Source organism: Dermacentor andersoni, chromosome 1, assembly GCF_023375885.2.
Source record: "Dermacentor andersoni chromosome 1, qqDerAnde1_hic_scaffold, whole genome shotgun sequence".
NCBI classification, from domain to species: Eukaryota; Metazoa; Arthropoda; class Arachnida; order Ixodida; family Ixodidae; genus Dermacentor; species Dermacentor andersoni.
This window is the reverse complement of record NC_092814.1, coordinates 357,223,541-357,249,784: the sequence shown is the minus strand read 5'-3', so window position 1 is coordinate 357,249,784 and position 26,244 is coordinate 357,223,541. Positions and strand designations below refer to the sequence as shown.

Here is a 26,244-nt window from a genome sequence, read left to right as displayed (position 1 = left end):
TCACTACGACGTGACAGTATAAAGTAATTGAAGTGGAGTGAGCGCTGCCGAGTGAACACTTCTGAATGCTGGAACTTAATGACGTGTAATGTGTTACGTAAAAGGATCATTCGGGCATATACCTAATGGCAAAGGTAGTCTGCTCCCAAAGACAGGGGGCAGCACATGCCTAATGGCCCAATATAGTAGACAACTTTAGTCACTGTGTTTGTCCCATTGTCTGTGTGACATCATTCAACCGTTCAAAGTGACCAAAGTAGCAAACGAAAACTCTTTAATATACACTGAAATGTCAAAGAACGTCGCGATGAGATAAAACTACAGCCAAAGGGCCCTGGCCACACATCGAGTCGCGCGCCGACTGGCCACGAGGACGCACAACGCTGCGAGACGGTCGAGCATCCCGTACGTGTCTGAAGGACAGCCACTGAAGACGAGCGCCTGGATGACTGCGCTACAGGACAGATGGTCGGTCAGCACGTAGTGGGAGTGGACCGTCGGGAACAGCTCGTCGACGTGGATCTGGCGCTGCGCGTAGCACGGCGCCTCAGCGCATCAACGCCTGAGCGTCGGGCACGTCGGTCCAGTGCTCGAGGAAGACGAGCGTGCGCGTGACGTCGCACCTGTCGAGCAGCTCACACGGATGCTCACGCCCACGCACGAGAAGCGCTCGCTCAGGATCTCCAGCCTGTCCATTGTGGTCAGTGTGGAGCGGAGCGCTTCCATCGGGTCCCTGGTCGGATAGTCCAACAGGTGGTAGCAGGGCCTGGCGTGCCTCAGGTGTTCGCTAAGCTCGAGGCCGTCCCGTAACTGGAACTGCTTTCGTGACATCCGTAACTCGAGCTGCTCCAGGAACTCGATGGAGCGGTGCTGAATCAGCGGCCAATGAACCAGAATGAACGACCGCCTGCGCCGCATGTTGAAGGCCAAAGGAACCACGCGTCCGCGCTGGCAAGCCAGGCCCAGTCGTCCTTCGCGTAGCTTGATGATAATGACCCACAGGAAGTTGTTCCACAGGGACAGCTTCGAGAAGTGGAGACACCCATCGGCTGCGCTGGCCGTGCATGACCTGTCGAGTCCACCTGGTGATGGCCCGAGATGCTCCGAACGCAGCGAACGTTGGAGAAGAGCTGGTTGACCGACAGGCACACGCTGGGACAGCTGCCGACCACGCACGCAGCGGACTGTCGTAGGCGGCCGCTCCGTGGTCCCATCTTGCAGACCTGTGGACAAACACTTGTCGTGCTTGAACTCCACTCTGCTGTTGACATAGCAAATCGCTAATGCGCGGTTTCTACCTCTTTGAAAAGTAAGCATCGCCAAGTAGCGTTACAAAACTAGCCTAATATTCATCTCATATTTACAGAAAGTTAACGTGTGTGAAGTTTGCTGAAAAATGCGTTGCCTTTCTGAAACTGACGGTAGCCATCGGGGTGTTCGTGACATCAGGATGTACAGCTTCTCTACTTAGATACCGTATTTTACGGTAGTGAGGCATTGCGATAGGAACTACCACTGGCGTTCGCCAAATGAAGAGCGAGAACCACTCCAATGCGAGTGAAATTGAGCAATCTGCCCCAGAATAGGAAAGCGTTGTCTTTTCCTTCCCCGAGGCACTTTCAAGTGTGAGAGAACGCTGCGTAGCCTGCAGTTTACTGCCAGAGAATTGTGAAACCCAGCGTAGGGATATCTGCAACCTTCATTTCATTACGCACAATGAAAATTTCTTTTTTTAAAGCAAAACTGAACATTGTCAACAGCGAATGAATACCGGCAAGTAAAGCTGCCGGCTTATGTTCTAGACATGAATATACCTGATGTATTGGGGAAGCAACACAATGTAGGTGAAGCCTTTCAATAAGTGAATAGATAGCGCTGCTATGTATATGCATGTACACCATGTGCATGTTAAGTGGGAAACACACTCAAAGAAAAAATCACTAGGCGCGTTATGGTTCCCTGTTTACCCATGTCCTGCCGCGACATATGTTCTTCGCGTCAGCCGTGCCTGTATGCTTAGGTACTAACATTATAAATTCAAACGCGAACAAATCGAAAGGTACAAAGCTACGTTATGGCGTTTCCTGCTTAAATTGCATGTTCAACAACGACCTAATTCATGCACACGAAAGTGAATTTCTGTCGACAGCATGCTTAAAGGCTGGCTATATGGAACAACATCACATAATATTTAGTTGTATATAGTTACATAGAAACGGTCTTCCGACAGTTTTCTCTTGTTCGCGCTTGCATTTCTTCCGAAATGTCTCCCGCGTCTAGGACATAAGCAATGCGGCTTGCATTATAGTACGACTACAGTTGGGGAGAATCGAATACGCGACCTCGTGTTGAGAACGAGAGCTCGATATAACCACTAAGCCACCACGGCGTGTGTGAAGGCTTTTCGTTACCGCATTGAGCGACGAGGCAGAGAGCGAAGCGAAGGTCTTACGCTTTCGTTGGAGCCTACGCCGTCGCGTCAAGTCCTTCGGCGTCATCCACGGCGTAGCTGGGCTGCCGCTAGGTATGGACGCAGTGCTGGACGAAATCCCTGGAGCCGAGTTCGATCTTGGGTCGCGCGGTTCGCACGAGCACCTGCGCGATTCTGTGGGCACGCCTTGCTCGTGGCACGCTGTCTCGGGATTCATTCGCGAGACGCGAGGTTGACTGCGCGACGGAACCGAAAACGATGAAGAACCGAATCGCCGCGAATCCGAGGCAGACAATGGAAAACGCGCGATTTTAAACATGTCATTTCCGAGATGGGCAACTGGGCAATTTCTTATCGGTGCATAATCAGCAACAGCGCAATGAACAGGGACGGAGGATGGCGCAAGATACGAAACACAAGAGCGGCCTGTCTTTTCCAACCGTTTTTTTTTCTGTTCTTAATTAAGCGTGATGCGAATCTTCTTCTACACGCCTTCTATATGAATAAACTCACAATTTGGCATCCTCCGTACATGTGCGGTAGCGTAAATGAGCACCAAATGTTGACGCAGGCACCTTGTGGCCCACTTTTAGAAAGCGCAATATAACTCGCGGTTTTCACATTTCTGGAACTCAGCAGATGCTGTATCTATTCACTTAAATCCCCTAATGTACCATTGCCACATATTTGTATTTTTTTTTGTCGAAATGTGAATGCAAAATATGTGTTGAATGTTGTTTTAATTTTTGTGATACTTCAGAAAAGAAAAAGAAAACAGTGCAAGAATTACGACATGGTGCCCGAAAAGACCCTTATGAAATTGAAAGGCGGTTTTTGGTACAATTGAGGCTTATATTCGCTCGACTGCATGACGAATTTCCCCCGATTACGAATTTATCATCAGAAAGGACGCATCAAGGAATGGTGTCCGGATACACATCGCACATACCGTCGCCGATTCTATCCAGTGGTCAGTGTGCTGGCAACGGCGGGTGTTGTAGTCTCTGGCCTTGGCGACCGGTGCCTTTCACTTTGTAGTAAATTGGACGCAGGTTTTCTGTGGATGTTAACTTGTGCGCAGAGCGTACAGCTTGACTGAAAGCAAGAGGAAACTTCGCAGTACGCAAATTGCTTGGCCTCTGGGATCATGAGGCGCTGTGCTGTAGCGACAGCGGAAAGCCGCGATGTTGAGGGACATGCTCAATTGCTGCGTCCTCAGATATGTTTTGCAGTGTTATAAAGTTGGGCAGCGCTTAATGAAATGCGAATGCTTAATTGCTACTCGTTTTCTCATCTGCATCAGGATGCCGCTTCGGTAATCACGATATTCCTAGATTTCTCTAAGCAATAACGGCGCAGAGAAAGGCAGCAAACACATGAGTCAATTGCTTTCTCTCAGACGCTCTCTTTACAACAGAAACTGGTTCCTCAGTTTTCTGGACGCTTTATTTCGCAATATAGCGGTTTCCGATGCCCGGCTCCGAATGGCCAATAGTTGACATCAATCTATAAAGAACGGTGTTTGGATCAGTTCGCTTCCTTTTACTGTTATGTTTACACTTATTGACGGAGTTTATAAACCAGGTTAATACTAATTACGTATACTTCCGGAACAAGCCTACTATCTTATGCTCACGCTTGGCCGCGGCCGTCCGCATAGGAATTAAACATAGGAAAAATTTGGTGATTGCTGTCTCTAATGGTACGTCGTACGTACGCGAATCCGAGAAGCTAAAGCTTCGTCGAACAGACTTCTTCCTCCAAAACAACATCGCTGATCTTCCCGGGGGTGCATAGGGGCCGTAGTAGAGAGAGGGCCTGCTCTCCTGAAGCAGTATCTTCGCTCGTGCCAGGCTGAAAAACACTTTGGACGTACCTGCGTTGCTTCTGTTTCGCCAGCTCCGCGGCTCCCGACTACCGATTTTTGCACACGCTTTTGCAGAAGGACGTTTATTTTGCTCAAAGGTGACCATTAAAAAATGTTTTTCACAGGTGACGGAGAAGAGCACACGAAAAGCCTGGCACGAGCTAAGATACTGCTCGAGGAGAGCAGGCCCGGTCTCTGGTACGGCCCCTATTGCTCTCCCGGGAAAATCCGTTATGTTATTTTGCAGGCAAGGCGCCGTGAGGCACGAGAGAGACATAATCCGGCGTGACTGTTTCAGCACGAACGCCCCAGGCGCGAGAAAGTCTGTCCGATGTGACTTCAGGCACAAAGAACACGCGATGGGGTATCAGCGCCCACTGCTTCACTTGGTTCACCGCGCGGGCAGCCAGCGTGAGCGCGTAAACAAACTCGCGCATGGTCATCGCCAGCGCGAGTAGTCGCGCTGACAGTCCTCCACGCCATCTCACTGCGCCACCAGCATCCAAGGAGACGCACGTGGAAAACTCGTGGACGACCATGGAGGAAGGAAACTCAGGAGAGGCCCTACCCCCTCCGTGCGCTAGGAGAAAAGTTTGGAGGAAATGACGTAGTAGGTTCTCCTTTTTTTGGCCGTTTTTTTATTTATTTGCTGTAGCGGCCACGCCCTTCAGGCCACAAAGGCGGCTTTGTTATGGTTATGGGCGCTCACACGTGTTTCTCGGTAGGTTTCGTACCGTGGCAAAGCGCCGTGCGGGCATGTTTGCTCTAGTCTCCGTGTTTTTGTTGCGGTGTGTTATCAAGACCGTGCTCTCCCAGATGTTGCTGTGGCCAGATGGGACAGGAGGAACTAAAGCTCGTGAAATGAACGCGCATGCAACGCTGCACGCAATGTACCTCGCCACGGCAATTGCAACGGACGAAGGAATATCCGCGGGAAATTTTGCCCTCCTTGGCGGAATCATGCTAACGTGCCATCGCAGGCCGAAACCGATGCGTTTCAGAATATGTACAATGAACGCCTTGCAGGTCAGTGATTCCTGCGAGCTGAGACACCCGATACCACCGCGATCACTATGCCGCGTACGCAGCCCTTCTGCGCGTGCCGCCTTTGTGCATTTCGCGCCGTCTCTTCTCTGTTGATCTACGACGCTGTTAGTGCCGCATCGGTGTCATTAAGGCGTATTATTCGCAACCTCGAGCATGACAATCGGTCCTGTTGTGCGAGCGCGTCAGACGAGCCGTCTTCCAAGTGGCGCGATTGATCACAGCGCAATCCGTGAAAGGCTTTGCAGTCTTCGATTGTATACTGCGAGCACTTCTGATGTGCTACCTGCCAAATGGCCTAGGTGACATGGTGGACTAAGCCGTTCTCGCCAACTGTCTGTTGACTTACGACGGTGTTTGGCCCGCATCAGTGTTATTACGGCGTATTTTCTCAAATTTTCAGTGTTCGACATTCTTCTTTAAAATATCTACGGCCTAAATCGAAAATACACTTCCTAGAGTGACTAGCCACTAACGTTTTTTTTAAACGCTGAAATTTCATCCCGCTCAACGCAGCGACTGAGGAGAAAAACGATCTCTCCTTTCCCATGTTGTCAGACAAGAAGAAGAAAAAATAAAGCAAGAAAAGCACGTTATATTAATCTCACGAAACCGAGTATAACACGAGGTGCGTTCTGAGGCTGTGACCTCAGCAGTGACAACGAGGAAGTTGTGCATGCACTCTTTCTTTCCCTTTAATGATGAGGCGGCAGTTCGCAGTAATTGTGAAGTGAGCACCATGCGGGCATTCACTTTTTTTTAGCGTCTTTTACTGTTTCTTTGCGCCATCACTTCAAAAAGGTTTAGGTAAGGGGCTCCTGTCCGACAACATGGGAAAGGAGAGATCGTTTTTCTCGTCAGTGGCTGCGTTGAGTGGGATGAAATTTCAGCGTCTAAAAGAAAAAAAGTTAATTTTTAGTCACTCTAGGAAGTGTATTTTCGATTTAGGCCGTCGATATTTAAAAAAAAAAATGTTGAACACTAAAAAATTTAGAAAAACTATCAAGCTTACAACTCTGTAGCTCAGCGATAAAAAAACGTTATAAAGTTCTGTAGACTTCATTTAATAATGCATCTAAAGCGGACAAAATTGATAGATTATGCACCCCTGTGAAATTTATTACTAATTTGTGAATAGGACTTTAAAACTTAAATTATGGGGCTTAACGTGCCAAAACCACTTTTTGATTATGAGGCACGCCGTAGTGGAGGACTCCGGAAATTGCGACCACCTGGGGTTCCTTAACGCGCACCTAAATCTAAGTACACGGGTGTTTTCGCATTTCGCCCCCGTCGAAATGGGGCCGCCGCGGCCGGGATACGATCTCGCGACCTCGCGCACAGCAGCCGAATAGGACTTTTGTATAACGCATAAACAGTGTCACAAATTCACGTAAGCTGTACCTTATTACACCAAGTTTGTCCGCATTAGGTGCTCTAACTGATGTAGTTGACAGAACTGAAATATCTATTTTAGGTGCAGAGTTACAAATTTGTAAACTCCATGCTTCTACTTTTTTTTTTACCAATGTGCGGAAATCTTCTAAAATAATGGAGGGCCTTAAATCAAGATTTGGAACAAATAGTCACTAGAATTCAACTTTATATCTGAAAGGCATCAAATTTCACTAAAATTGGTCACGGTGTTATCTCAGAAAAGCATTTCTTCGTTTTACATGTATTGAATGGGCGGCATCAAAGATCGGCCCGAGCTGAAGATTTCTCTTAATATTTTTTGATATATTTCTTTCCTTTTCTTAGACTCCGAAAGTATACCCTCGTATTATATTCGGGGTTGGTTTATTTACGTGCAGAAAGCGTATATTGCCTCTATGCATCTTACCGGCTGGCTGTTTAGCATGTGTCACGTCGGCGGAACACTCGCAAACCCTTCGCAACTTCCTAATCATAGGTTAACAATATTCCTTGCTCGGCTGGTTGGTTCATACTAATAAATGAATACTGGTAAGCGCATGCAGTTTCAAGACGGGACAAGAGAAAGACACCGTGTCCCTTGTGTCGGTGTCTTCTCTTGTCTCGTCTTGAAACTGCGCTTGCCAGTATTCATTTACTCTAATCGTGCATGCTTTTATATCAGCCAGAAAAGTCACTTGCTGGAAGCTCTGATTTGCCCAACCGCCTCGCAGGCCATTCACCCGGACGAAGAGCTCCTGGTTTGGTACGACGGCGAGCTGCCTCACTACATGGGCATTCCAGATGCCTTGCTGCCATCGGACACGCCGGTAAAGGAGAAGCCGCAAGGTTGTACAGCTGTTTAACCCATTTCTTCTCTATCAAAGTTGAAGAGAGCAGTTGTGCGCCGACCACCACACAGATTTCAAGTTGACGAAAACAGTATTGACGCAAACACTGAGCACAGCCAAAATAGCGCTATTCGGTTCAATGAACGCACTCGGCATAAGCTCTCCTCGTAAGCTCCGATCACCCATTTTCGTTGCCTCGGACACATCGAGAAGACAGTTGTTTACCTGACTCACGGAAGAACTTGGCCCGCACGGATTTTAGTCACTTCTTTGTAGTTTTTATCTGCACCCATGGAAGAACGTTGTTTCCCAGCGATCACTTTCAAGTAAATCACTTTCAAATGACGATATACTGCCTAATCCGCCAAGCAGAACACCCGTAGCTCCAGTGATGGGTCGTGCCAGACCTCACGTCACGCAAAACAGATAGTATCAGCGATCGACAGAGGATTCGGCCAGACCATGTTGCACTGTTGCCTCAACAAACAAACAAACAAACAGACAAACAAGAAATAAGCCCATAGAACGCCTTTTTTAAGCTTCCACTCGAGAAGTTCTTATATGGTCACCCAGAGCTACGAAAGCGTGCGTTTTGTGCCACAGGTACAGGATCCCTTTTTTCTGTTTATGCATTTTGGTAGTGCTTTAAACGTTTCTATTTAAAACTTCAAATACTGTCGTTCGGACCTTGGTTAGTCTCGCATAAATCAGGAAGTTTAGCCTGGATCCACGATATAGGAGAGGGGGAAATTAAAGTGGCAACCGCGAACCCTCGCAATGAGACCATCCCGGTCAGACGCAGGGAAATAAAGAAGGCACAAAATATAGAATGGCAGCCCGATTGACTTACACTCTTAAGCAAAATTACACCCTTTGGGTCGCATCTTGCCGCACAACAATAATCGTCATCTGTCTTGTCCGCATTTCCTTCCTTAAAGGGAAGCTGAAGAGTCTGTCGAATTCAATAAGACGCTCATATACGGATGCGGGAACCTTATAAACCATGTATGTAAAATTTGGGCTTTTTTTTCAATTAGCAGCGACGTAATCGTCGGTTGAAATTGCGCTGTAGCTCCGCCCCCCGTCGAATGCCGCGCGCTGCTGCTGACGCTGACGATGCGAGCGGAGACCGGAAACCGCGGTGTTGTGACGTCAACTCTAGTGTTTCGTTCCTTCGCAGCGTCCGCGACCGTGCCTGACCGCGCTTGTTTCTGCGTGCGTGCCATCGTAATCTGCTTCGATCGACCCTGCATTCCTTTCTTGGTTCGTCTGCGTGTATGTAGAGTGGTAGTCAACGTGCGTGGTAGTCAACGTGAGTGGTAATCAACGTGAGTGGTAGTCAACGTGGTAGTCAACAGATGAAGGTCACTACACGTACTGCATGAACCGGGAAGCTTTTCACGCGTTTAAACCGTCTTTGTAGATTGCCGACAGCTTTGGACAGCGCACAAATGCCGACGATCGCATCCCCGCTTACGTTCCACGAGGAGGCATGCAGGAACACAACACTACAGTTGTTTGACCGGAAACGAGCTCACTAGATCGGCGAAAGATCGGCGAGATAACTAGATCGCTTTGCAAAAAACATACTCACCAAAGAGCATTTCCAACACGAGGGGATTCCAAGACTTTGCTTTCGTTCGCGTCGAAAGCACTGCTCGCACCAGCATCGTTTGCTTCTTCGAGAGGCCGGCTCTTCGCAATCGGCTCGTACATGTAGGGAGTAACGCCGAACTCCTCAGAAAAACGCAGTCTCTCTAAATTTTCCATTACCGTCTCAGAAAAACAGCACCAAACTACCTGGCACCGCGCTTCATGTGTAGCGACAGCGGTCGGTTACTAGTGTTGACGTCACGAGGCACCCGACCAATCACAGGCGGAAACGAGACGCGCGAGCTGGGCGTGTCCGCTGCTGCACTTTTCGTCAAAATAAAATATATTTGCGCTTTCTTTCGCTCAATTTCGATACGATATTCGAATTCGGAGGGTTGAAAACCATTATGTACAGATGTTCACTCATTTTTTCGGGAAAACCTTTCAGCTTCCCTTTAATGCTGCGAGCCCGGTACTTCCATGTCACGAACGGCATGCGCGTTATCAGCATGGCAGAGCATTCTCGACAGGAAAGTAGCGAGCGCAGCGTTTTCAAGAAGGGAAACGCAAGCAAGACAGATGACGATTGTTGTTGTGTGGCAAGATACGACCCAAAGGGTGTACATTTGTTTAAGAGTGTAGTATGGCCGCAAAATATTTGAAGCCTAGGAGGTTCAGTCGATTGCCTAAAAAAAACTTTTAAAAAGCGAGCCAGTAGTGCAGTGGTGGTGTAGAGGTAGAGCATCCGCCTCGCGTGCAAGAGGACCGTGGTTCGAATCCCCGTGCCGTGCAATTTTTCCACCGGATAAAAAAAATCCGCGTGTTGATAAAATTGCATAAACAGGCCTGGAGTGCGGCCTGATCCCGGTGAGCATAACCGGTAACGCACTCCCTCACCAGAGTAGGATTGGCCACCCTGGTGCAGTACTTGGTCACAACCTCCTGTATGATTACAACAATAAAACCCCGGCCCCTCATTCCCCAGCAGCTGCGAAGCAACTGACCACGGCGGTGCTCAGACCTGCAACGTAGCCGAGGGTGTTAGGAATCCCTGAATCCGGACAGGCCGCCATTGGAATCTGAACCTGGCAACGCTTAAGGCTAGAACGTTATCTAGTGAGGCGACTCTAACAGTGCTATTAGAGGGCAGTAAATGGGATATAATAGGGCTCAGTGAAGTTAGGAGGACAAATGAAGCATATAGAGTGTCACCAAAATGCCACAAAATTTCTGGCAAAAATAAATAAAAAAGGGGAAGGAGGTTTGAACTCCAGTAAACATGGAAATTTTTTCAGCTATATCTGTGGTGTTGAAGAAACACTGGTCGATTTGGCATAGAATGACCAACCTGCAAGTGCGTCTGTGCCATTGTCAGAGTGGTTCTGTTCAATAAAAACTGTATTTTACTTAAGTGCACAAAAGTGGTTCATTTTGCTATCAAAAATACATGAGTAAGAATTAAGAGGTATAAGTTGGCTTAAATTTAAAATGCAACAGAAGCTCTCCGGTAATGGCAGTGATGTGCCTTTCATGTATGCATGAAATCAGATATCCTGTGACTTCGTGCATTATTTTTTGTGGCACTGAAAAAAATTGAAATAGAACTCACATGAGGAATAATTTTTGAAGTCTTCCAGCAGTTCACTAATAGCTATAGTTTTTTTCATATAAAAATTTGTAGTAGTCAAAATTATTAAGTCGCTTGACATGGAATGACTTGCTCAGGAACCTAGTTATGATGGCAGAAAACACAACTGGATCATGCAACAAGTACTGCAGCACAATAAACTGCTCCCGTGGCATTACTTATTGGAACTTCCGTGTTGTTTCAAAAGTATATAAGGCTTAGTGAAATTGGCAAGCACCTTTCAACCAATAAATGGTTATTATACAAAGTGATCCTTTTTTCAGTTTTACATATATTTTTTAATTTGCCTGTGCCAGATAGCACAATTCTTTTTGAGCTGGTTTATTGAGAGGTGGGCATTGCTATCACAAGAGATGAAACATGTATTCAACTGATTCTCACAAAATTGCTAATTCACTTAATTACTATAAGGCACATGTTGCAATTTACAAATTGTAGCCGGTGAGTTTGCAAAACGTATACACTTGAAATTAATTTGCAGGATGACACCAGTTTTTAGATTTTTCTAGAAATATGAGACGAAATACTTGGGTGTTCTAGTTACATTTGTGCTTCAATGCATGGAAGTACGTTTTGTTGAAAGAGTAAGTAGAACAACAGTGCATTTTTACTGACAGTTGGATGGCGTGTATCGCCGCTGGTTTCATTTTGAAATTATATATGCAATGGCTGTATGGTGTACCCGGCCTACACCAAGCGCAAGCCGCGTTGCGTCAGAGCGTGCGTCTCTTGGCAATAAAACGCAGACCACAGCACTGCTTCTCTGTCATCTGTGTCGCTGATGAAGCCAGCTTCTGGGAATTCATTTTAAGTGCATGCACCTTGTAACATCACCGGCTACAATTTGTAAATTGCAATAGGTGCCTAAAGTAATTAATTAGAATAGTAATTAGGTGAATTATTAATTAGCTGAATATGCGTTTCCATTTCTCATGCAAGTAATATCAGGCACTCTGTATAATCCACCTCGATATAGAATTACGTTAGCTGCAGTAGCCAGTCTTTAAAAATTCCATAAAACTCAGACAACCACCCCGCATAGCAGTGTCTTCCGTGGGCTCATGCGAATCGTGCCATGGTTATGGTACCATTGGCTACCTAATATAGAAAGCAAGTACCTTTTTTGAGTGTTATTGTTTACTGTCATATCAGTCTGCTTCTGCATTTATTTATACAGGTATTTATTTATTTTTAATATGTATTTAGTTTGGGAAATGTGTTTTACTTGAGGGCCACACAGAATACATCCGTCAGTATTCAATTTTGTTATGGTGTCAAGCTGCGGGCAGTGTGTACCTTGCAATACTTTTTAAGAAGCTTCTGGTGTTCTCAAGCTACAAATGGTTGTACATTTCCACAGATATTTGGTGACAAATGTACACTTCACTTAGAAAAATAGTTTTTGTCTGCATTAGTTCTGCACTGTTGATTTCGTGGAGGACCGTTGATTTTGCTGTGTTAAGCCAATTGAAAACTGGCATAACGCTTCTGCTAGCAGCTTTACAGTTTGGTTTATTACTGGCTATCAAAGAGCATGCTTTTGACCCCAGGACAGCAATGCAAAAGTGCCTGTATTTAAATTTGCTCCGGTCTTCAAGGACTATATGAACGTGACATCACAAACAATGCTATGTGACACAACACAACTGAGCAGTATTTTATGAACAATGCAGTTTTAAACACTGATAAATACACATTGGGGCCCTAATGGCCTTTCAACATTCTTTCAGTGTTGTTTTCCGGAGTCCCCCACTACAGCGTGCCTCATAATCAGATTGTGGTTTTGGCACGTAAAAACCAATAATTTTTTAATCTTTTCAGTGTTGACCTTCAATACAACTCCAACAATACTTCAATGGGCTTTCAATGTTGAGACTTGTAGTGGCACGACTATCGCCTCCAATACCGGCGAAGAAGAAGAGGGCTCGCGTGCAGGTAGCGCGAGAATAGAACACGCTAGCCTGCTCAACCCGAAGGGCCGCGTAGTTGGCCGCGCCCGAGATCCCGCCGCACCATGGCTGGCTGGCCTAAATAAACCGTGGCCATGGCGTCTACCTTTCTGCGCCGCCTCCCACAAATTGCTGACACCAGACGTGGTGAGCCCAGTCATGCCAGGGTAAACCCACAAACTCAACACACCTGCAACAACGCTTCAATGGGCTTTCAATATCGACACACAACACTTTTGAACAACACTTCAATGGGCTTTCACTATTGAAATACATGGTTTCAGCAATACACGAATGATCTTTCAAATTGAAATGTCTCAATGGTGTTTCGACAAAATGTCGAGGGCCAATTATCAACACTTGTCAACTTTCTGAATTATGTTTGAACAATAGCGCCATGTGCTTTCAATGCGATTTCTCGACGTTGACTAATAACATTTCAGTAACCTTTCAACAATTTTTAAGGGATATTCTCAGTGCTCGTTTAGTTTTTTTTCCTGGTTGCGCTATTGTCAACAAGCGCATGAAGCTTTGGAGTGCGAAGGCTCTGTGCTGTCATATATCATGCTAAAAACGTAACACTTGTTGTTATTGCACAACTGAGATTGTGTAGCTTTGTCAATGCATGCTTTCGTTAGGCGCTGCAAATATATTTCACAATAGGGAGAACCAATTAGCGCCTTTTACCCTCGCGTGGCAACGCAAAAGACATACATATGTAAAGTGCTCATTCATGGAAACCATTTCTGCGTATATCTTTCGTCCTTACAAACGCTTTGTTTATAAATGAAGTACGGGTTTCACTGTGAGGTTTGCGTTTGAGAGCCAGCGGAACCAGTTTGTCATAGAGGCATAGGACCACTTTCAGTGCATGCAGAGATGACAGCGTCATGACGACACGACGAGAATAGTTGAGATGTTCCTAGTTAATCGCGCGCCTTACGATCGGTCATCGCGGTGCTAACATGATTAAATTATGAAGCTGCAAAAGCTCGACACATGGCAGCCGATTGGGTAATGCAAGTAAACAGGCACGCTCTTCGAGCAGCGCAAACACATCCATGTTGTTGAATCGGCAGCTACATAGTGCTGCACACATACAACCGCATCGCGTTTCGCGTGTACCGGTGAAACCTTGACTTCATCGCAGCCTTTTCACGCCGGAAAAGTGTGTTTAGTTCACTAAATAAAGAATTTGACCAATACAATAGAAATAACCTGCCAAGTGGCTTGATCTGCGCAAGAAGCAACAGTGTTTTTGACTGCAGGCACATTGGCGGTGGACGGAAAACATAACACTCAAATAAAGCTGTGGCATGTACAGGAACATCATGTACATTACGTATACATTATTGGCGAGACAAAAAGCTCTGTTTTTTGTGCTTGTACTCGACACTAAAAGGAATTTGACCGCGAAACTAGCCTCAAAAGCCTTATAACTGGAAGCAGGCAGCCAACCCGATGCGGCAAAACAGGTGCGCAATTACTCTCCAGAAAAAAGCACAAAAATCATCACTTCTGCCAGTTTCAAAGCATTCCGTCATTGCTCCTAGCACAGCGCACAATATACAAGCCTAAAACAATTTTTGACGTCTCACCTTGCATAACTCTATGGGCGAAGCGGGCGAAGCCACGCGAACGAGCAAACTGCGAGGGCGAGCGACGAGGGAAAGCGCGAGTGGCGAGGAAACAAGGAGAACGAGAGGCCAGGCAAGGAGGAATGTCGCTACCTTTAGTTTTATTCAGGGGGGCTTACGCATCCGCGGCAGAGGTGGCGTTGGTCGTGCGGGGGAAAACGAAAAAAGAACCAGAAAGCTCGCCTTCGCGCATCCGCGGCTGCATGGTAATGAGGAAGTAAATTCTTCTGCGGGTAGAAGGGATTCGAATTGCGCTGCAGGCGTATGCGCATGCTGCCTCAGAAACCATGACGGGTTCAAGGTGCGTTATACTCGCTAGTAGTAAGCAACGCCGCTTGAAAAAAAGGCTCGGTGTAATTTGTGTGCGCTTGTGTGTGTGTTTCTATGCCGTCTTTTTTCTCTGTGTTTTTATTGTTTTTTTTTCTACGCCGTAAAGCACGGCCTCCTCAAACTAAGAAAGAAAGGTGCGTTCCTCGAGGATTTGTATCACTTGTTGACCCGGATGGTCTTAAGCGATATTTCCACCTTAACGTGGTGCGGTGCCACGGTTCATTCGGGATGCGGGCAGTCTGTACATTGGCTAATTACTGAAGTCCACTGAAAGTGATAGGACCGAAGCAACTCATACAAAATAAAAGTCTCTGTCCAAACGTGCTTAGCATGTGATGTTTCCGTTTCTGACAGACGGCAGCAGTGGCCCACGCTCGTGTGTCAACGGGAGCGGCGGCAGCATCTACGGCTCGTCTACGGCGCCTAGTGGCGGCTCAGGCCGGCTGAAGTGTGTGGTGTGCAGGCTGGGCTTCAACTCACGAAGCAACCTGCGTTCCCACATGCGCACACACACGCTGGAGAAGCCCTTCGCGTGCAAGTTCTGCGGCCGCTCGTTCAGCCAGTCCTCGACGCTTAGGAACCATCTGCGGCTGCACACCGGTGAGCATGCGCGTTGCGACCAACTTATTCAATCGTGGAAACACACAAGAACTAAACGCAGAGAGGTTAAGTAAAACCGTGCCTGGTTGGCCGCTCTATGCATTTGAGAAAGGGGAAAGATAGGTAGGAAAAGAAAAAGATTTTAAAGGAAGAGGCCATCAGTAAGAACGTACTCGCAGAGGCTTGTTGACTAACAGACACAGGTGGCCGCACCGACCAGTCACCTTCAGAAATCACTATTGTAGCATCGTGTATGAAAGAGTGCTTAGGCGATTGTCCCTTAAACATCTGCTGCAAAATCGGTTTCTCATTTAAGCGGCTGAAACTATAGCTCGCACAGCACATGATTGAACGTCGACGGATGGGATGTGGGGCACAAAAGGTGCCATTACTTCATCATCAAGAATTGCTTGCAGCACTGTTGGCGATCCCGACTAGGAATGAATGAGATCTTGTAAATAACAGAATAATTTTTATTGGCGACGGGAGAACCTGGGTAGCAGGCGAACTCCCAAGTAAGGGTCATGTAAATACAGGCGAGAGCTGGTAAAACTTGACAGGGTCCATAGCGACTGTGTTATGGGGCGAATAAATAAGTAAAATAATCATGCAGCATCCGCTACGACGGCAGTGTAGACACACCCAAAATTGTTCTTGAGCATAGAGCACGGTTTCACTGTCAATACCGACAATTCTGCAGCGGCTGGACAGTAAACAGACGTCCTTTATGGATCACTTACTAGTCAGCGTACCTTATTTGATACACTCACTAGGTGACAGTGAGAACCATGATGTAGGGCTAACTGCAGAGCATTGATACGAACCCCATAAAACGAGAAAGATAAGCACCCCTCCACACCACGCCTGACAATCTGAAGAACAGAAAAGAACGGAAAGAGAAAAGGCATTTTCAGTCCCACCAATGGCAAATTTGGGTATGAAACCACATAATGGTATTACATAGTGCTCCATCTCATTCATCACATCCGTAACACTAGAATGCATCAAAACATATGCTTTTATACTGTACTGAACGATATGCTTCTCTAGAGAATACTTCGTGTAAGAAGGTCATACATGTGTGGAAGTGATTATTTGGCGTATAGACGCGTCACAGTGCAGATTCGTGGGTGCTGCTATCTTTGAACAAGGGTCCGCGCCTTCTGGATTCCCCTTCCCGATAGCAGACAACGTGCTAAGTGAATGCAAGAAACCGCTGTTTTTGGTTTCTGGGTAAATTATTCGCCAGGGATGTGACGCTTTCAACCAAACGCACAAACGGAAAAAAAGAATGGGCACTTCATAGCAACTTCTTTTATAATTGGTAGAAACGAACACGCGTTCACGTATGAAACGTAAGAATTTAACTTCTTTCTTTCTGCGAATCGACGTCGTAACTGTAACAAAACTTCATAGAGTATCTATACTGAGTCTAATTTCACGTATGAGGTCTATTTTTTATGAAGGATCAAAAGACGAAGTGCCAGCAGAAAAACTGGAAAAACACGGTCGCCTTTCTCTCTTCGACTGCCCGGCTTTACACCAATACTTCAGGCAGAGTTACTGGCTATCATTCTAGCTCTACGAAAACTTCCCCATCTATTTATTCAGCCGTAATCATAACCGACTCCTTATCCGTTTGTTCTGCTCTATCAGTACCAAATTCATCTACCATTCTCGGAGATTTTTCTTCATATATCCCCCAACATTTACGCCTCGTCCGTTTGGTATGGGTACCAGGACACATGGGACTCACTTTAAACAAGTCAACAGACGCACTAGCGGCGGCATCTTTTAAAGGCCCAGTACTGAAGATCGTAAAACCTTTGGCATATATCAAGGCTGCAAGATTAAAAAGATGTTGTTTCCAAGAACATGCCAAATCATGTATATTAAAGGGACACAATAGGCAAGTATTAAGTCAAGGTAAAGTGAACGATTAGTGCTCGAGAATCTCTGAGGCGTCAATATTATCATTACCACAGCCTTAACGATCGAGAAATTGAGGTAAATGCAGGACATGATTAGAGACTCCCCCGGGACATTAAAGTACTTGGCCGATGACGAAAGCGCTCCTCAGTTAAATTTTGTCACTAGTGCTCATCCGCTCGTTGCAAAGAAACACCCTTGTATTGTAATATAAGACGACATAAAATGCTACATTCGTAGTTCTATTTCATTAAAAAAAATAACTCTTTGAAATTACCTTTGACAACGATGCGGGCGGTCGAAAGGTTTCGTTTTCGCTCGGCTCTGCGCCGCCAACGCTTTCGCGTTTCGGTTTCGTTATCACGTAGTGTTGCGTTGGTTTTGCTGGCTCGCGAAACTCACGCAAACTGCAAGTAGCAGCGAATTCAACTTCCATGTGATGTCGCCGGATGCCCGCATGGCCTACGCCACTTCAGCAAAAAGCAGCTGCAGCGGCGAAAACACCGCTCTCTCTTGGCTTGGTACCGCCATCTGTCGGCCGCCGTTTTACTCACCGACGGCAGCAAAGGTTGGTGATGGCGTATGCGGCGTCACCACTCCCGCGGATCGGTGGCCTGAGATTTGAATTTCAGAAAAAATATTCGGAACTTTCAGACGCAATTTTCCCGTAAACTAAGTCTTTTCTTGGCCCGAAACACGCGTAGCGAGGTTTATGGAATGGTAATTAAACATTCAACGTCGAATTACTATTTACCTCTAGTGTCCCTTTAAATAAGACCAATCTTCATCGCCTTAGATTCCCTTGGCACATCAGATGGTGTTCAACAAAAAAAATTGAAGTTTCATTCACAAGAATGCATTGCCGAATACCAATGATTAATTTTTATTCTGTCAAGTCTGGTTTGGCACCTTACCCTCAATGTTTTTATTGCAACGAACCTGAAACTATGGAACATTTCTTTATATAGTGTTGTAGGTTTGACCTGCAACGAAAACGACTTCTAGAAGGTCCCCTTCGCCAACTTGGAATTGTCAATACGCTTCCTGTGATACTGTTTCTTCGGGCGTTGGCGCTAGGACACTGCAATAGGAATGTATGTGATGCCATGTTTAATTTTGTAAGTGCAACAAAGAGACTGCCATGTAAATTTTATCGTTTTACTTTCCTCAATATTGACACAAAAATATTACCTTCAAATTTTAAAATAATGTAGCCTGAAAATTGAATTACTGATTTGTATTCATTTATCATTCTTAAATTAAAAAATTCTATTTAAGTATTCATCCCTTTTTACCTACTACCGCCCAATTCATGGCCGATCCCGCGTAGTGGGTTGAGCCATATCCGTAGGCACTAAACCAAACGGTCGCCTATTCAATGAGCAAAGCAGTCACCACTCAAAGTTCTATGCTTGATTCAGTCTCTCTCCCTCTCTCAGACACACACACACATACGTACATACATACAAACAAAAGTCCTGTCGTTAATGTAGTAAAAACAGTCCCTATACGAACTCATATTTTCAAAATAAAGCGCATGAATAGCGAAACAACTCAAGGTCGTCGATTGTAAATTGAGGTTTAGTAAGTCAGATTCATTTGTAGAGAGACAGCATATGCTGACCCTGACAGTTGCAATTCGTCTTTACGTCTGCAGAGATAGCTTTCTGGGCCGGCATTCTTTCTAAAGTTTGCAAACAAATTTTCTTAATACAGTTACCGAACATTACATTCCTCCACTTGAACATGCCGGCTCTCCCAACTGTGTTGTGGCGTACCAGAAAGAGTGCACGAGGCCCTGTCTGTTTTCCCCATGAAGGGAAAACGTCAGCTCATTCTCTCATTCCAGTCGGCACATTCATCGGCAATCGGCCACTTACTGAAGAAATATTTCGGCGACCTTGACCTTGCATACCACAAATACAGTTGCAGAGCAATTTATACATCATTTGCATTTCTGCAAACCACGGGGTTTCACTAGAGGCTGTGAAAGCTCACTGAAAGATTATATATTCACACCTTTCTGTTCACATCGTCACCACTGTTCAATAACCCTCTTTCTGTTCGTTAAATTTCCTTTATCCCGACGGAAAGTAGTGGACTAGAGTAGTTAACCTCATGCTGGGGACCTCTGCGATTCCTAAATAAAATTTCCTCTATTAGGTAGAGTGTGTTGGGAGGCTAGTTGGTAAGACATGATTTGGCAACTTAAACTGCGCTTGGGACGAGACACCGAAGTAGAAGAAGACAGGATGAACGCAGACTAACAACTGGTTTATTGAAACCACACAATGCTGCCTCTTCGAACAACGCGCACGCGCAAGCCCAATCATATCCACATGACCATAGAACACTTCCTCACCCAGTCCCCAATCTACACACAAACAAAAAAAAATGCTCTTTCTTGAAAATCTACACCGATGGTTCGCTGACGCACATATCTGGGCCATGTTTTGCTATCAAGGAAGCTTCCAAGATTTCACGAGCAGTTGGCCCTTTGCTCACCCTAACGCCTTCGTTCTATTAAAAATCGGCTTGCACTTCTTCACACATGACCTCCAATGCACTGGTAGGTACTTTCCGCTGCCATCTTTTAATGCGCTAGAGTGCTCCATTAAAAGCTTATTAATACATCTTCCGGTTTGCCCCCCATAGAACATTCCACTGGTCAGCGGAAACTCATACACCACCTACGTTCTACGTGGTACATACGTGCATGTTTGTTTTATGCCACATCCATTTCTCTTGATTTTATGTACGTTAGAAAGGGTGCATAAGCGTGACAACTTGCAGGGTGCTCCAAAAATCACATCAACACCGCATTCTCCCGCCACCCTCTTCATCCCACCCTAAACCTTATGGACATATGGCATTACCTCAAACTTTCGCCTCTCTATCTTTTCTGGTTTTCCAACCTCAGTGCCGGCGATATGGAGGAATGTGGCCGTCAACAGCGACTCAGCTATGGCCTGGAGTAGGGACTGCGGAAAATCTGCATTACGAATACGTTTCAGCTAGGAGGAGAAACTAGCTTGGACCTTATGGTGACATCACTTGGCAAGAGATGACCTCATCCCTGACACCGGAAGCCCCTCTTGACCAGCTTGAGTGACATGAATCAAGCGGCAGAAGTGCCTCATTTGAACTAGGCAAGTGACCAACACAGGAGGCCCTTGTCATCGAAGAACAGCCTTATGTCTAAAAACTGCAAAGTATTCTCGGGCAATTCAAAGGCAAAATTCAACTTGGTGGCTGCGGACTTTAAAGACTGAAGAACGTATTTCTTGAGTCCTTCGTGAGATTTCAGGACACTTTGTATGTATAAAAACGAGGTATATGTATTCGATCAAGTGTTCCACCGGTACTCACTGAGATTTTTTAGCCGAATTAGATTGGTTGTTGTCGCGGGTACTTACTGACGGCTACATATTTTGTGTATTTAGATACGTGGACGAGTTTTAAATCCGGTTAAATACTAACTCTGACGATGACCTTGAAGAAGTAGCGAAATACATTCTTCAGTCCTTCAAATCCGCAGCCACCAAGTTGAATTTTACCTTTGAATTGCCCGAGAATCCTTCTTTGAAGTTTTTAGACATCAAGGTGCTCTGCGATGATAAAGACCACTTATGTTGGCCGCACTGGTCTCATCAAATAAGGCACTTCCGCCGTTTGATTCATGTCACTCAAAGCTGGTCAAGAAGGGCTTTGCGGTGTCATGCTTGAGGTCATCTCTTGCCAAGTCATGTCACCATAAGGTCCAAGATAATTTCTCATCTCAGGTGAAATGTCTTTGTAATGCGGGTTTTCCGCAGGCCCTACTCCAAGCCATAGCTTAGTCGCTGTTAAAGGCCTTATGCCACCATACCACCGGCACTGGGGTTGAAAAAGAAGAAAAGAGAGAGGCGAAAGTTTGAGGTAATGCTACATGTCCAGAAGGTTTCGCACATGGAGGAAGGGAAAAAAAAACTAGGAGGGAGCGTCACATGATTCTGCCAGCCTCGGCAAGCAAACCTTTTCTGAAGCTGCCCCTCCCACTCTCCGGGGTCTTGTGGGCCGTGCTGTTTGGGTAGGAATAGGCCATTTTTGCCGGACCATTCGTGTTTGTTTGGTACGTGGTAACGATTAGTGGCTTAGCGGCGCCCGCCGTCAAAGGCATGGAAGCACGTAGGAAGTATAACGCGTGTGTTTCTGCTACCGCGGGCGTCGTTCTTCGCTTCAGATGCGTTGCCTTGAAAGGTGGGAGAAAGACTGAGGAGCCAGACCCATAGCGACATAATTTTCAAAGCATCACTTGCGCTCACCACCGCAGTTATTCGGCACTCTCACCTCGAAACCCGTCCAGAGTATGCCGGCCCGAGCGTGTTCTATTGTTTCGTCAAATCAGCTGCTGTGTACCTGAAACTCCGGTGCGTATTTTGTTGCTAATTTTTGTTCCGCTATCTAGCAACTATATAGGATGAGACGAGACCTTTCGCGTGATAGTTATTTGTTGCGCGTTTGCTTAGTAACAGGTTCTGCTGTGCGTCTTTCATTGTGAAAGAAATAAAGAGCATTACCTTGCACTCTAAACGACGAAGTCACCGCCTTTCCTTGAGATATACGTGCACTATTTTGTAAGATTGGTTGGTGCGACGTCCTTACGCTCTTCAGACGTGCCTATCTGTTGAGAGGCAGAAGGCATTGAGCAGAACGACAGCGTCGACTGGCACCATCTGCCGTAGCAGTGGGCCGGCAAGGCCTCAAATATGGTTGGGGTACCCGGCTCGCCAGTCCATCACTGGGTACAAGATGGGACGAATTTTTTTCACACGGAAAAGCAGTCGCTGCGGACCCTGGACGCTCGCTTGAGCGCCTGCGCATGTTTGCAAGGGCGAAAGACATCATATTGTTTCCCAGAAGGTGCCCCCAAACGCGACGAATCTCCGTGGGAAGGGCGGCTTGGTTGCCCTCACACGTTTCTTCGTTTCCCTGAAACTGCCCTGAAACGCGACCAGTCGTCGTTGAGGTGGCTGTCGCAGGTTTTTGGGCACAATGCCGGTTAATTGCCCGACGCATTCATTCGCTACAGCATGCGGCGAAGCGCGTGGTCGTTCGGTGCGTTACCTGAATGACATAACACAGACTCGACCGCTTCACACACTTGAATTCCTTCATTCAACCTCGGCGTGCGTTTGCCACGCCAATTATATGTGCATTTTCCAAAACCCCCGCAGCAGACGCCACCAAAGCGAGCCGACTTAAGCTACCGCTTGTCTATCACGTGAGGGCCTATTTCCCATCATCTAATTTCTTTAAACTTTGTATGACTAGGCTTCAAAATTGTCACGTGACGCTCCCTCCTAGTATTTTCCTTCGTCCATGGTTTCACATAGGATGAAGAGGGTGGCGAAAAATTCGGTGCTGATGTGATTTTGGCCGCATCTTGCAAGTCATCGCGTTTATGCGCCTTTTCTAACGTAGAATAAGCCAAGAGAGATGGATGTGGCATAAAACACAGATGCACATGTGTATACCATGTAGAACAGAGGTGGTGTACGAGTTTCCGCTGCCCCGTCAATTGGTGTATGTGGGGCAAACATGAAGATGTATTAATAAGTGTTCTATGCAGCACTCTAACTCATTAAGTGCAAGCTGACTTTTGATAGAACGAAGGTGTTAATGCGAGCAGAGGACCAAAGCGCTCGTGAAATCTTGGACGCTTCTTTGATAGCAAGACATGGCCCAGATAGGTGCGTCACTGTACCATCAGGGTATCTTTTCAAGAAAGAGCTTGATTTTTGGTGTAGATAGGGGGCTTGGAGAGGGAGTGTTCTACGGTCACGCGGTTATGATTGCGCTTGCGCATGTGCATTGTTAGAAGAGGCAGCATTGTGCGGTTTCAGTAAACCAGTTGTGAGTCTGGGTTTGTCCTGTCTTCTTCTACTTCGGTGTCTCGTCCATAGTGCACTTTACATTCCCAAAGTCTCTCTATTAACGTTAGACTAAAGTGACTGCGAAAATATTGGTCGTTTTAGTGTAAAGAAATTTTTTACACATAAACTAATATTTGTGACAGTGATTAAATTTGTTTCGATAAAATTTATAGCGTAATTTAAAACATGCGCACAGGATTGGGCAAGTGTTTAGCAGTGCAATACTTTAAATTTGGAAATTAACACTGCTACCATTTTCATTTCCAATAGGTGAGCGACCGTACAAATGCCTGGTGTGCCAGCGTGCCTACAGTCAGTTGGCGGGACTGCGTGTTCACCAGCGCAGTGCTCGGCACAGGCCTCAGAGTGGCGCTCCTCCTGGCAGGGAGTTTGGCGACGAGGGATGTGGTCGTGACGAAGTCAGGTCCCGGAGAGGGCCGCTGCCTGAGGTGCCGACTCGGAAGGAACAGGCCCTGCCCTTGTGCCGACCCCAAGGACCCGCGACAGCGAACCCATTGCATAGCTCCCTGCTCTCTGTGAGTTACCTGCAGAAGCTCCTTGGTTCCAGTGTTAAACCGTGTGGGGACTCAATGACAATCTAGGGAGGAACCAAGAGCAGCAGTGAACACATGTGCAGGTCTGAAGACTATCTGCCGGCTGTAGGGTGTCGTGCAGCTGCATACTAGAGCAAGGAAGAGCTAAGTCGCTGGAAATACGGCTGCTTCAGAGACTTGTGTGGGCCTGCAAACAAGGAAAAAAGAGCGCAATACCCTTTGGGCCACCCATGTTCAGCTGTAGAAGAGGAGAAGTAAAAAAAAAAAAGGAATTTAGTTTGCAGGGATCAGCTTGCTTCGTCGCTCTTGTTGACAATGAACAAATAATGTATGGCTTGAAGCGTCAAGGGAATAAAATCAACGACTCAATGAATAAATTAATGAAAATTATTTATTCGTCAGAAAAGAACGAGAGACAAGGAAAGGCAGGGACTTGACCACACGCATGTCCAATTTGCTACCCTGCATTGGGGGAGAGGGAATGAAGCGGCGAAAGGAGAGAAAAAAGGGAAGAGAGAGCACACTAGTCGCGCGCGATCTTGAAGGTGCACACTAAGTATAGAAATGGTCGCAGAGACCTGCCGACCTAAAATACTCTAACAGAGCATTCGTTGCTTTCTCCAACAGCGACAGATATGGTTCAAGAATCTTGCTTTCTGAGAACTTTCTTAGTCTGTCCGGAGTGCGCGGCACTGGTCATGGGAAGAAGACAAAAGCACAGGACGTATTCAGTATTTCCTTGTACCCTCCAGGAGTCACACGTCATACATTTCGGTGAGGAGTGAGTAGTATGCTTTCGTGAATGCAACCCCGAGACGGCATAACAACGATACAGTGGAACGGGAAGCTTGTGATGGCCGTTGCAGCTTTAACGAAGAATCAAGTTTATGTAGGCGACGCTTTCTGGGAACTAGGTAACGACCAATAAGTGTGTGTGATAATCAGAGCCAGGAATTAATGTCTCCTTGCAGCATCGTTTCTTGATAGTGGCGTCGAAACCACTCGGCTTCCTCCGTGGGCGAAGGGGCAGCCTCGTCGGAGAATATATTTCCAGTAATACCGGTATATCCTGGCAGCAACTGAAATTTCTCGTGTCTTTTCTCATGAGCTTATTGGTGATCATTTCTTATCTCATGTACTACTAATTGCTTGCGAGTCCTGCGGCATGCACACAGCAAACTCTGAAGCCTGGCTGCTGTTGTCTTGCAAAATATGACCCATTTTCGTGGTCGCTCTCGCAGGACCTGTATAGCAGCACACAAGGCAGCAAGCCCTGTCGCCGTAAATGTTGTTTATGCGACAATTTAAATTTGATTTTGACTAGCATAGCCGGAGTGACAAAGACACCAATTCAGCTTAAGGACAAGACCCGCCCATCAGTATAGATTTGCATTCGGTCCCTATATGTCTTATTTAGTAGCAGCAGCATCGCTTGTTTTAACACTGTTATTATGTGATCAACCTATTTATTTATCCCCAGAATAGTGAGGTGCACCTGCGACCTGTGGAGATGAAGGTCACGCTACTGGTGTATATCCCCACAAAATACGGTCTTGATGAGTGGCGATAACTTCGGAAAAAGTCTCTCGTTGTCTTTGGGCGGGCAAGAGGTCCAAGTTGAGACCAAGAACGTCGACGATATGTCGACTGTGCACGCTGAGACAATCAGCAGTGATTTATGTTGGGATTGGATTATCTTTGCCATGCACGCACGAGTGCTGCAGAAGTGGAAACACTTTAAGGTAGTCGCACACAAGGGCGCAGTGCCTGGTCCTGTAAACCCTCCAATGAGCGAACATTGTATTTGTACACATTGGACAGGTACTGGCAAGCTGTAACGCAATAATCCTAGAAATACAGGTAAATCTCGATATAACGAACTCGGTAAAATCGGCAATTTGCTTCGTTATATCGAAATTTTGTTGTATTGAAATTCGTCGTTTCATGCAAATAAGCGCAGTCGCCAATCGATTTTTTTTTACATGGAAAGGGGCCGCAGAGTTTTCTAAATTAACGGGCAATCGAAAAAAAAGCAAACTTGAATGAGAAACAAATTTATTTTAATATATTTGGGAGCATACAACGTGCGTCGCCAATATCTTCACATCGGCTGTACGAATTAAGCAAAGCCAGCCACGCTTTCGCGTGCACTCTGGCTCCGCGGCTGATAGCGGCACCGGCAGCGGGGAGCCAATGCTTCGTCTGACTGTCGCCCCAAGGGGTCACCGAAACTCCAGATTACGCAACATCTAATACTAAACGCGCTGGAAGACAGCTTACAAGGTACCACGTCCTCTCGGCACGCCCGCTCTTTGCACACGAGTCAGATTACCTCTAACGCAGGGCGCGCGGCTGCGTATGCGCTCAGCCACGCTTTCAGCCATGCGCAGCCACGGCCGAGACGCGCGCAAACTCACTCCCTCGCGCGCGCTTGATCGCGTTAGCGCGAGCTCGTTTCCCTCCTCCTCTTTGCCTTTGCTCGC

At 46.4% G+C, this 26,244-nt stretch overlaps 2 protein-coding genes across 2 annotated transcripts; one reads left to right on the top strand and one right to left on the bottom strand.

Moving 5' to 3' along the window:
• Nucleotides 1-257: 257 nt before the first annotated feature.
• LOC129381220 (uncharacterized) lies at nucleotides 258-2,668 on the bottom strand. The gene is made up of 2 exons (XM_055063897.1): nucleotides 2,453-2,668; nucleotides 258-1,223 (listed from the first exon to the last, which is right to left on the bottom strand). Exons 1-2 carry the CDS (start codon nucleotides 2,646-2,648, stop codon nucleotides 556-558), a joined length of 864 nt encoding a protein of 287 aa, XP_054919872.1. The 5' UTR covers nucleotides 2,649-2,668; the 3' UTR covers nucleotides 258-555.
• A 1,742-nt stretch (nucleotides 2,669-4,410) lies between these two features.
• LOC129381178 (uncharacterized) lies at nucleotides 4,411-24,501 on the top strand. Its single transcript, XM_055063822.2, has 4 exons — nucleotides 4,411-4,545; nucleotides 7,490-7,604; nucleotides 15,118-15,363; nucleotides 23,478-24,501. The coding sequence occupies exons 1-4, from the start codon at nucleotides 4,411-4,413 to the stop codon at nucleotides 23,807-23,809; spliced, it is 828 nt and encodes a 275-aa protein (XP_054919797.1). The 3' UTR covers nucleotides 23,810-24,501.
• The last annotated feature ends 1,743 nt before the right edge of the window (nucleotides 24,502-26,244 follow it).